The sequence below is a fragment of the Scleropages formosus genome, chromosome 3 (genome assembly GCF_900964775.1).
Source record: "Scleropages formosus chromosome 3, fSclFor1.1, whole genome shotgun sequence".
NCBI classification, from domain to species: domain Eukaryota; kingdom Metazoa; phylum Chordata; class Actinopteri; order Osteoglossiformes; family Osteoglossidae; genus Scleropages; species Scleropages formosus.
The window spans coordinates 18,127,449-18,140,047 of NC_041808.1; the positions used below are offsets into that span (position 1 = coordinate 18,127,449).

Sequence of the window (12,599 nt, forward strand, 5' to 3'; positions counted from 1 at the left end):
GTGGAACTGAAATTGTTCAGTTTATTAGGTAAGGCAGCTTGGCTGATATTTATATCAAAGTGTATTAACCATACACTGTTCTCCAGTTCTGCTGGAGATCAATAATTCACACATAAACACTGTTAGTCCAGTACTGTCTTTTCTTTCAGTTATCTGTGAGTAATTTTCTTTTTCTTTCAGAGGGGTGGATAAAGAGGTGGGGGAGGTGGGGGGTTTACTCATAACTGTATCTCAAAAATGGCCTCAGGCTGCAAACAGCGATCAAGTTCATCACTCGTCAGACCGTTGGTCTTAGCGTTAATTAGCATCCCATAATGCACCAGTCCAGCGGTGTGCCTGGTTCAATCCGGTGAGCGGATGGTGCCGACCTGGTGCAAACAGAGGATGGTTTAGATCCAAGGGCCTGGCAGATGGAGCAGCTGGGAGCGTACTGGTTAGAGTTGCTGTCTTTAGACCTGACGGTCACAGGTTCGATTCCCACTTCTCCGGGGTAGTACTCTTGAGCAATGTAAGTACCTTAATGTTGTAAATTGCTTTGGTAAAAACATCAGCTAAATGAATAAATGTAAATGACTTCAGCAAGCGATGCACTGCTGACCTGGACGGAGGGGGTGCTCTTCCTTCTTACCCCGGAAGAAAGCTGACAGGAGCTTCTGGTTTGAATATAGAGGAAATGGACACCTTGTCCTAAACTGAAATCATACCTGTACCTTTCCATTCCACATAATGGGTTGAGATTGTTTCCACAAAAATGAACTTCTACAGGAAGTTTTCTACTCTGATCTGGAAAGGGAAGAAACGGAGCTCTGCTACAGTGCTATTTTTTTCCTATAATTATTTTGAACATTCAGCAATTTTGCAGGGAAAGTACAACGTTCAATTACATCATTTGCGGTTAGTGAAAAATACAACCGAAGAAACAAAAGAATCTGTATGTCGCGCTGATGTATTTAATCAAAATGGTCTGAAAGCGTTCCAGAAAGTGAAGGAGAAAGGTGAAGTTTGTTCGTAGGTTTATCGTCAGTCTGAATCTAAATATCTGAATGTAATTAAATGCATCAAATGGAAACTGTGTACAGTTTGTCTAATTATGTCAATACAGGGATATATCATTATGATCTATTTTAAGGTATTTTTTACTTTAGTACAACAGATGAGGACATGTCCTATATGCATGTCTTATATAGATTTTTTTTTATGTGCGTCTGTATATTTGCATGACTTCAGCTTTTATTGATTTTGCTTTGGAAATTTGGTTTAGAAAATATGCAATATCATATATCCAGACTGGAATGCAGTAATTTCACTCCATATGTTTGGGATTGGCCAGGATCACAGGCCTCATGTGAGCATCAACCTCTTATGTGTTGCATTCTTGCATCTCCTATTCTTTTTGATGGAGGCCATTCGGTTAAACGTAATTATTTAATGTGACCCTGCAGTCATCTGGCATGTGATAACAGTGGGCTGTGTGCAGCCACAGACACCCCCGCTGCACAACACCACATATCTACATTATTGACTTCCATCCTGTCTCATCTTTTGAAGGGGAAAAAAAAAAATCCCAGTATCATTGAAAACCAAAGGTGAGTAATTGGGCTGGTTACTAACAAATGTGACTTTTCATAAATTTACTGTATATAGAGAAATATTTGCTTCTTTTCCTTCTGCTGTTTTTTGTTAAAAAGTGTATATTGTTTTTTCTTTTGTTGGTCTTACTAGTATTTATAGAATAGTAGAGTAATGTTGCTTTCTTAACATTCTTATTCCCAAACAAGATCCACCTATAGAATTGGATAAAAACATTATCTGAGCAGCATATTAATAGTGACAAATCAGTGTACCTGAAACATAGAAAGAAAATGTGTATTTTTCTTGTTTTTTAGTGATTACCACAATAAATGTTGTTCGGTCTGCGTTATCACGTGATCCAACCATCCGTTGTCAACAACTGCTTGTCCTGATCCGATACATTAAAAATGTAACACGCATATATTTTTTCTTCCAGCATGTAGGTAAGAATTCGCACAGTCTCTTCTTTTCTAACGGTCAGGGTTGCTTGGTTTCATAGCTGGTTCCCTGAGCTCTGTGTTACCAACAAGGTGCTTAATTACAAGTGGACAGAAGCTGGAAATGACAGTGTTCACCATGGGATACGGTCACGTGACCAGTTCTTTCACGCTTCCCTGTGTAGGGGTTCACTACACCTTCGCCATGTAACTGCTGGGTGCTTTACACTACTGAATTAATTGCTAGTGTGGCAGACAGTCTTACCTATTCCCTCTTCTTTATTCTCTCTTCTGGGTTTTGCAGTACTTGTAGTAATGGACTGTCCTCTAGGACGCTCTCCTGATACAGTAGTCCTATGGTAGGCGGCCGCTGCATGTTCAGAACAGTTAGAAAACAAATGAGCAATTAATTTAATTTTTATTCACAAATGTGATCCAGGAGTTTGTCAGTTACGTCAGCTGTGAACGAGTTTGTTGGACGCGCTTACAGAAGTGAAAAAAAATCTGCTTTTACGGTTGCCGTGAGTTGAATCAAAGGACCGAAAAATCACTGAGGTTTGAATGTTTGTTTTGCAGTCTCAGAAAAGGAGTTGGTAAGGAATGAACAGATGGCAGGAAGTGTGATGAGAGGTTCGCTAGCTGCTCTCGTGGCACATGGTCTGCAGCCCATGTCAAAGGGCGAACGGTAGGCAAATCCATACATCCCCGTTTCTGCGTCTGTCCTGCTGTGCGACGTCCCTTCGAGGAGATCCTGACGGCAGCCTTTCTGGTACCTAAAACCCGCAGGGTCAAAATGACAGCGCCTAACCACTTCACCTGCTGTAGGTTTCGTGTCTCCAGCATGCACATTACTGCCGCTCCAGTTTACCTCACTCGCTGTCAGCAACCACTTGTCCAGTGTCTGGTCCACGGTCTGTCCTGGACGCAGAGGGCATTAGGCTCGGATGCCAGACAGAGAAACGAGCTGTGTTAACGTTATTATTTCCCTTTATAACCCCGGGAAAGAGAATGACCCATGGGGTTTATTGCATTTTTTTTTTTTTTTTGTCCTTTTGTAAAATGCAATATAAACAAAGGAAAAGAACAAGTTCAATGGAAGGTATTTCGTCGCTGTTGTGTTTTTCCACTTAATGCCGTTATTGTGTCTCTCGAAACAGTGGGGTACATCCGTCTGTGCGTAAACATCGTGTTCAAAAGAGAAGCTCGCACTTTGTTGTACATTTTTGGAACGATGCAGTGAAAGTAAATAAGGATAAAAACGTGTTTTCTTGTTGAAGGACTTGAGAATTAAACTGTTCCAGTGGTGTTCCAGCAATGCACGAAACTCAATAAACGTGTATGCACTTTTTTGCAAAACCGGCCGAAGCGCATTCCTGTCGATCTCTAAGCTGCTTAAATTTTCCTCCTATAACTTTTCTTTTTTAAACATTTATTCCCGGTTCTCCAGCATCTTTCCCAGCGCTAGTATATTAATTTATTATTTGGAGACAGGAGAACCTGGGCTCACTTGAGAACAGGATCAAAGTGGAAGGCGAGAAAATTTTAATTGGCGCACGGGGCGCGGGACAAAAACCAATCAATATTAATGAGTTCGACGGCCGCCTCCCGTTTCTTTCGTGGGACACGTACATGGGCTCCGTGTTTTGGACACGCAGGGCCCATTGTAGGGAGCAGCGGTTGGTCGGCGCGTGGTTGTAGGATGAAGGTTGGTGGCATGCGGCGGAGAGGATAGGGGAAGCGCCCCCGCCGACCCCCGGCAGACAGACGGCAGGGCCCGCGCACGGCGGACGGCCCTAGAATGCTAATGAGGGGGCGGCAGAGGGCCCTGGAGGTCAGAGAGCAAGTCAATCATTTCCCCATTGTCTCTGCACCGAGGATCAAATTAGCCTGAAAAATTCTGCTGCCTGGAGTGACGGTCGAGCAGCTGTCAGGGGCAGCCGCGCCAGGCACTAATGAACCAGATGAATAGTGCAAAAACTCCAAAATAAAAACAGGACAGTTGACATTTTTCATCTGTCAGAGCAGAAGACGCATGAAAATACGACGGTCCTTGTTTAACTCTTCGCAGGATCCGTGCAGCCTTCCCCGGCTGAAAACGCACGAGCCGACACCGTATCCCCCCCCCCGCGCGCGCCGCCGAGCGTTTTCTCGCCTGCGAGCGCACACACCTGCACACACCGCCGCTAAATTTACATTTCACAAGAAGACTGCATAAATTCATACTATAATTATTATGTGCAAGAACACAGATTCGCTGAACGTAGCCAGATGTTTCCATAAACAAAATTGCAGAGGTGCAGCTTATAAATTAGTTTCTCCATCTCTCTTCAGGAACGGTGCTTTTTTTTTTTTTTTAATGTATCTGTAATTTTGCCACACAACTGTGCAGTTTTTATTTTCATTTCACTCTGTCTGTCCTGGACAGTGCCACAAGTAATGGCCGCAGACTGTTGTCACATACAGCTACTGTCACACTATATGTAAGGAACATAAGGGAAAATGCCATGTAAAAGATGGGTACGGTATTGCTCCCTTGACAATTTTATGTTTATTTGTATTCGGCTCATCTTGAATCGGCGTGACTGCTCTTTCTGCGAGGCTGGATGGGGAGGGGACACACCCAGGACAGGACACCAGTCTGTCGCAAGGAACCCCAACTAGGACTCGAGCCCCAGACCCGCCAGAGAGCAGGACCCAGCCAAACCCTCTGTGCCACCGCTCCCCCTTACGCGCATATACTGTAGTTGACTCTTATTTCTCTGTACACCATGCATTCGGTCTGCGGCGCTCGTCACGATCGCTTACATCTGTTCTGTACGTACCCTGTGCAAACATTTTACTCATTATCGGTGGCGCAGGCAGCAACTTGGTTAGATCTGCCCCCAGCACTCCCAAGACCCAGGTTCAAATCCCTGCTCCTCCTGTAATACCCTTGATCAAAGTGCTGAGCCTGATTTGATACAGTAAAAATTACTCAGCTGTATAAACAGGTAAACATTGTAGGTCACTTCGGAGATGATTGTCAGTTAAATGAATAAATCACTAAATAAATTGCACTGGGTCATATATACATTCTTTAGGCACATCTGCACTGTATACTGTATGCCTGCGTTGCCTAAATTTATTCACCCTAACATTTTGGCATTAATATGACAGGTTTTTAAATATAATGAGAATGTCAGAAACATTCTGTGATATCCTAGTCATCTCTATACAGTGTCTCATATACTGTAGAAGATGCATAGATAATTTTTAATAAGTAAGGTTCTTGATGGACTCTGCAGTACATTTTATTCTCTCGTCGTGCTACTTTGTCCTTTAAATGATATAGTGTCGGTAGCGCTGGAGCCAACCCTCCACACACAGCTGCAGCAGTGCCAGCTCGCCAAGTAGCCGGGGATACGGACCACTACATTTCACACTCGCCACGCCCTCGTACCCTCATCGACATGTAATAGGAGCCAAAAGGGTGCAGGGGACAGGAGCCAGTGGACTGATCACAAGTGCCGCCGGATGGTACCCCAAACACTGGGTTGTTGATTTCTGGCCTTTGGTGAAGGAGCAGCCGTGGCTCTCCATCCTGGTGTGTCTGTGTGCACCAGCTCTGGTGGACAGTCCAGTCACGTTAAAGGTTCTCTGACTGTTAGCTTTTTTAACAGACTTATTTAATGCTCTTCGCTTTTGATCGGCATTGATACATAGTTATAATTCAAAACGGGTGATTTATTTGTGTGTAATTGCAACATGCGTCTATTCAAAAACCGTATTAACCGTTGCCGTTTAACATTTCAAATTTTATGTCCATTTAAAGCCCTTACGTATAGGTGGCTCGAGATACGCAAATATAACTCTTCGGTACACAAAAACGAGTGGGACACTACGTAGCCCATTTGTCTATTCTCAACAGCGAAACAAGCGAATTTATTCCACAATCGGTGTAATCTGTGGTCTGCTTTTGCTCCGGTTCATAACTGTGTGAATTTGAGAGCGAACTATTCCGGAAAAGAATAATCACCTTCCCCAAAGAGTAGCTCTCATTTTTCCCGCCTTGCTCGATGAAGACGCGAGGAACCCGTCGCAGCGCGTTTCAGTAACACACATGCAGATTCTTGTGAACACTACACTTCACTTGCCAAAGAGCAGTGTGCCAAAAGTGAGATTTTGGGGGGGAAAGGTCTACTGAAACACTGCATGTTTTCACAGCTAACTATTTATCCAACATTTTCGTAGCCCAGTGGAAAAACCATAGCGCACTCCTTTTGCAGTTTATTAAACATGCATTTCCAGATTACACTGAAAACAGAGAGATATAACGGTGTACCTTCAGAGGATTTTTATTTATTTTTTTTTTTTATTGTTGTGTTAAACAGAATTTACATACGGATTTACACATAGTTCAGATGCAGACGCCTATTGAGGTGACTTTGTTTTGGAATTTGTGACAGCGGCGCGGTGACTATTAAATATACTGCACGTAGCGGTGTATTTTTGACCCTAGTTCCCCAAAGGCCACGCTCATTTGTGTTCTCTGTTGTAATGGGTTTTAGGGTGTTTGCCATCCCTGTTGATCTACCTAGGCATCAGAAGGCTCGTACGTCTACAGTTTTCAAGGGTCGAACCCCAGGCAGGACCGCGTGGCGACAGATCGCCTTCGCTTCGCACTTGGCATCCTGTCGTCTCTTTAACAGTCAGCATGCCAAAATGGCATACCTAATGAGAACCCCTGCTCAGGGTTTCCGGCGCCTCGCCGGCTGCAGCGATCCACGGCGGATGCGTCGCCATGGCTTTCCTGAGCACTTGAAAGGTTTGCTTTTCCGCTCTCCCCAGACGGGTGGCATCCATTACCGCGTCTCGCTGTTTCCTTTTTGTACCACCAGCACGAGACGGCAAAGTGGTAATGAGCGCCCAAGGCAAGATGCAGAAAGCTAATTGGATTTTGCGTTTCCTGCTGTCCCAATGAAGCGCATTGTTAGCTGCAATTAAAACTGTTATTTCCCCCTAAATTCTTCACATTGACATAGAGCTCTTTTTCTGCGTGCCATGCAAACAGTCAAGGCTGCTGCGCTGGGCCGGTTTGTAACGGGCTGTCAGTTGTTCATGGAATCTTTGTAAATTTAAATTATTGCAGCATGATCCCTTAAGAAGAAAAAGGGGGGGGAAAAAAAGGAAAAAAAAAAACAAGGTATGCAAGTACACTCTAATAACATGGAAATGGGCCAGTTCAGAATGAAACAATATAGAAGCAGCACTGTGTTGCAAGTGTGTTTTCAAAATTATTTGAAAATGTATTGGGAATTTTATGTATGTGTATTGAATAACTTGAATGTATTTCAAGTGGTTGGGGGGCGCGGTGGCGCAGTGGGTTGGACCAGGTCCCGCTCTCCAGTGGGTCTGGGGTTCAAGTCCTGCTTGGGGTGCCTTGCGATGGACTGGCGTCCCGTCCTGGGTGTGTCCCCTCCCCCTCCAGCCTTACGCCCTGTGTTGCCGGGTTAGGCTCCGGCTCTCCGCGACCCCGTTTGGGACAAGCGGTTCAGAAAATGTGTGTGTGTGTGTGTGTGTGTATTTCAAGTGTCCTAAGATGTGCTGCTTTATAGTTTACTGTTTAGGGGCGTAAATGAAGTATTCCGGAAATATCCAGGTGTCCATGCTTTACTGATAACTGCTTGTTCAGTGCAGGCTTGTGGTTAGGTTATGGAGCTTGTATTGTGAAAGTATACTAGCTTTGAAATGATTATTTTTCAATTATATTAAGCATTATTTATCTGGCAACTTTGACCAAGGTGATTTACAGTTGTAAATTATTAGCTTTATATATATATATATTTTTTTTTTATCAATTTATACAGCAGGGTATACTTGCTGTATCAATTCAGGATAAATACATCGATCAGAGATACTCTACAGCATGAGTGGAATTTTGAACTGAGGGCAAAACTTTTTAAACTCCTGAAAAAGGTGTTACTTGACCTCGTTTTCAGTGTAAGAATCACTTTAATTGATCCATACTGAAGAGCTTGAACCCACCCAAGACGATGTTCACTTGTTCTTGTCCAGTCACCGCTTTTGTGTGTGTGTGTGTGTGTGTGTGTGTGTGTGTGTGTGTGTTGGGGGGGACTGTGCGAGATTGCTGGAAATGACCAGCATCAGGTGAGTGTGTCTCCGTGTAATCCACCACTTCTGACTGATGGCTGTGCCAACAGAGTCTCTTCTGCTTGATTAAAGACTGACAAATTGCAGAAGCTGTGTATGGGAGAGGAGAACATCTGGAGCGGAGCAGACGATGCAGAACTGAAGCAGAAGCAGAACCGCCGAATTGCTTTGGGGAAGCTGGTCTCAGACTTCCCGAAGACATGTTGTCTGAACGAAAACTTACCGTGGTCTGCGCTTAAAATAGCCAAGCAAGTAAAGAAAAGTGTTACACGCACTGGGCATTCACTAAAGACGTACAGAAATATAAGAAATCATTTCTTGTCAATTAAAACTTGTCTTACATGTCAAGTGACATGTCATTTCATCAGTTCCTTAGTTGTTTTTCATTAGGTTACCTTTATTATAATGAACAGTCATGATTAACAGCTGGGCAGCATTAATAGAGGCTCTTTATTTTACTCTGTTTTTACACCTCATTCTTTTTATCTACTCGGGTTAACAGTGCAGCTTGGGGTGCACTTATTTTTGCACCTACACTACTTCTGTTTTTCTAATACACACATGATTTTCTCTAAACCAGCATACAGAATTGGTCATCACACACAGACTGGTTCTGATTAAATAACGGTTTTGCGGTGAAACTAAGGGACACAAGGGGTTCGCATACTTTCAAGCAGCTCTATATACACACTAAACTGAAAAAAGCCAAATTAAAGAGACTTAGGTTTTACATTTGTTCAAAGGCTGATGCCTTGCTCCAAAGGGCTTGCAATGTTTACATAATTTTATACCACAAGGTAATTTTTATTGTGACTTTGCCCAGTAGTCTCTTAAATGAGTAGTTTCCTATGGAGATTGGATTCTGATGTGATTCCAGCTACTAAAATGCTGCAAAGCTACTTCAATCTTTTGAACAAAATAAAGGTAATAATGATTCGGTGGAAAGTGAAATACCACATCATAAACAGCGATGGTCTGTCAGTGTATTAAAGCCAGCTTAAGTCTTGACTTTAATGACCAGGCATAACACTTATCCTCGGCATGCATTACAATTTCAGTTGTATTTATCTTTTTTTACTTACTTATTATCGCGGCAGTTTTTTTTCCATGGCAGCTTAAAGGGGTTGGTGATTCGAGCCAAAACAGTGCTTACAAGGTTGCAAAGTAACCAGCTAATGACACTCCACAATGAAAGTCTACCACTGTCAATTCAACATAGAAATACAATTTCAAATTGTAAATTGTCAACTGAAATACAGTCTTTAACAATTCAATACATATTTAAAATATTGCCTTTTACAGACAAGCACAGCATAGCTGATAGGGAGGAAGCAAAGCTAAGGTGCGGTAGCCGATGAATTACACTGACACAAGCCATCTGGCAACTGAGGAGGGGAAAACAAAAATCCCAGGCTGAGTCATTTTGGTGTGATAACAAGTAGCTAGCAGTATGGTATATTTAAATTAGTTTTTATTCAAGTTTGGTCACTGCTGTGGTGGTAGGTTGAGAAAAGTGAGGAGCAGGGCAGAGTTTCAGTCCATGTTCGTGTTCCAAGTAACCCAAATATGACCCGAATAAACAAAACCTTGTTTTTATGGATTTTTAAGGTGCAGATCCATTTCATTGACTGTACGTTGGTGGTGTTTTGGTCAGTGTGCACAGGTTGTGTAATGCAGGTGTAATATTGTTGCGTCAGCTGTAGTTTTACTTGACTGTGGAGTTTTTTTACTCTTTCCTCTTTTCAGATGGCAGCCCTCCAGAGTCCCTTCTATGGAGACAAGATGAATCTGTACTCACTGTGTAAGAAAATAGAGCAGTGCGACTACCCACCGCTGCCCGCACACCATTACTCAGAAGAGGTATGGCCTTCCTCTCTGTTGCAGTGGGCTGTCTCTTTATTTGAAATCACCCCAGAACATCAGCGCTACCACGTTGATACACTCATGTTGTTCATCACTGGGACCCTTTCTGCAAGAATATGTGACTAAGGGCTTTTTTTAAGCAGTGGAGCTGGTATTCTCTGAAGCAGGCACCTAGTTTTCCCTGTGTATCTCAGACTAAAGCAGACCACATAAGGTCTTTCCTTCTCATGACGAAGTGCTTACTTGTTTTTTGCAGTCTTTGGTGTCTTTGGGATTTCCACAGTTGTGCAAACCCACATCCTTTGTGCACGTAAATCGGAATAGTTCTAGTGTCCGAGCTGCCACACGAGCCTAGCTGTTTGCTAAGTCCACGTCGTAAGTGATTCATCTATATGCTTCTGAGACATGCACTCGTCCTGGATGTTGTCTTACATTTGCTCTTTCGGCTCATGCTTTTCTCCAAAGCAACTTAAAGTACTTACAATTATTTACACATTTATAAAGCTGGGTTTTACTGGAGCAATTTAGGGTAAGTTTCTTGCACAAGGATACTACAGCTGGAGGTGGAGCACAAAACCCACAACCTTTGGGTCCAAAGGCAGCAGTCATGATCACTGCGCTACCAGCTCCTCCTTCCCTTGGGAGTGCGATTTGCCTACAAATCCAGCAAGCACAATCTCAATCCCATGTGGAGTTCTTTCGTGTGAAAAATCTTAGTTAAAAAGGCAAAATTACACATTTCTGGTGAAAGTCAAATGATGTCCCCTTGTAATTCATCATGATCTCATTACTTACGTTGAAACGTTTTAGCAAATGATGGAAAATCTGGAGTTTCAGTTTGGAATAGCTGGCTTGGATTTTGCTTCTGAGGGATTTCTTTTGCTCTGTATGTGTTTCTATACATTCTGAGAGGCCTGCACCATGCTGTAAACAGTGATTTAGAAGGATGGCCAATAATGTCAGGCGCTGTTCTTTGTTGTGTCATTTACCACCCCCCCAACCCTAGACCACCACCACATCTCCTCTATCCACGAACACATGAATATTTCACAAATCTGCATCTTCATCTTTTATTCTCCTTGACTAATTCTGCAAGACGGCTGGTGTTTGCATCTCGGATGCGGGCTGATGAGGGGATCCCGTGCAGGTGGTTGCCATGGTGATGCAGTGCGCAGGGTGGGTGAAGTCAGCGGGTTGAAGTCAGCCCCGCTTGAAGGGTTGCGGCGCTCGCTGTCCTTGCTCCATTAAAGTGTGAATGTGGCAGCACCGGTGGAGGGTGGGGGTGCTTCTCTTGTCTTTTGGGCGATTACTAGAATATTAGGTTGCCAAGTTACCTAGGTATTGCACTGGTTGCCAAGAAATAAGCACTGAATAACACAAGTCTCTCTAGATAATGCCTTTGTGTGTAATTGGATAAGCTGCAGGCTCAACGGGACATTTCCTAACATCCTGCATCATGAAAACAATTTAGGGAGAACATTATTTATGATTCTTTGTTCTTAATGCAAAGTATGGATGTTCTTTGTGGTGCCTGGTGAAGTGCCATGCTTTCCTAACGTTGCTCTTCTGTTTCCCCTCGCAGCTCAGAAAGTTAGTAGATATGTGCATCAACTCGGACCCTGAGAAGAGGCCTGATATCACCTACGTGTACAACGTCGCCAAACAGATGAAGGCCCTCATGCTCGGTGGTTCACAGTAAAAGTGTATATTTTCTCCTCCTATATTCAAGATCTGCTTTCGCAACACAAGATCAACCAAGTAGTTTAACAGCGTAACTGAGAAATTCAGTATAATTTGAATAGTTTTTTTTTTTTTTTTTTACATATTACTTCTGGGCTCTTGTTATGAACCAAAGCAATCCATTGTGTGTGAATGTCATTGTCTATCATTTCCCGTACTGTACATCCTGATCTACGTAAGGATGTCTAATCTTCTGTGTAACACTGAGAATTAAAATTAATTTTAGAGATTTATTTTTCATTTGCATCGTGTCACCACATGCTAAGGTGGAAACAAGTTAATCATGTAGACCAGGGTTTTCATAGTGTCACACTGTTTAAATAATCAATTAATCTCTGAAGAAGAACAACCTACCCTGCCTTTTACAGGTAAAAATAGCTGTTCACCCTTCATTTAATCAGTGAATTTCTTAAATATTGATCAATCTGTTGAGTGCTGAAAAACCATCTGGTCTTCCAGGACATTGTGGCTCAGCACTGGTTGGGTCTCTGCAGAAGTGCTCAACTGTAAATGTTGCCAGCTCTACACATAGTAGGCTATGAATATAAATTACCAAAAAAAATCAGTTTTTAGTCAAGTCTTTCTGCACAAGCCATATTTCAGAAAATGTTAAGGGATGAATCCAGTCATTTAAATTTGTTTTTACAGAGTGCTCTTCTCAGCAGTGGTCCAGAGTTTACATGGGTTTACATTCTATTTGTTTTAATACAAGTAGGAATCTGTTTTTTTCTCTTCACATTCAAGAAGATGGACATTTTTCTGAATTTGTTTGAAAACTGTGTTATATTTAAACCAGTGAACAGGGTATGGAAAATGGCACAATCACAAAAATGAATA

At 42.7% G+C, this 12,599-nt stretch overlaps 1 protein-coding gene across 1 annotated transcript in view; it reads left to right on the forward strand.

The window, feature by feature from the left end:
- LOC108934966 (serine/threonine-protein kinase Nek7-like) overlaps window positions 1-12,364 on the forward strand; it is a 49,078-nt gene extending 36,714 nt beyond the window's left edge. Inside the window, exons 9-10 of the mRNA XM_018753210.2 lie at window positions 9,906-10,019; window positions 11,605-12,364. Of these exons, the coding sequence (XP_018608726.1) occupies window positions 9,906-10,019; window positions 11,605-11,721 (231 nt within the window). The 3' untranslated portion in view covers window positions 11,722-12,364. The remainder of the gene's footprint in view (window positions 1-9,905; window positions 10,020-11,604) is intronic.
- Window positions 12,365-12,599: the final 235 nt, after the last annotated feature.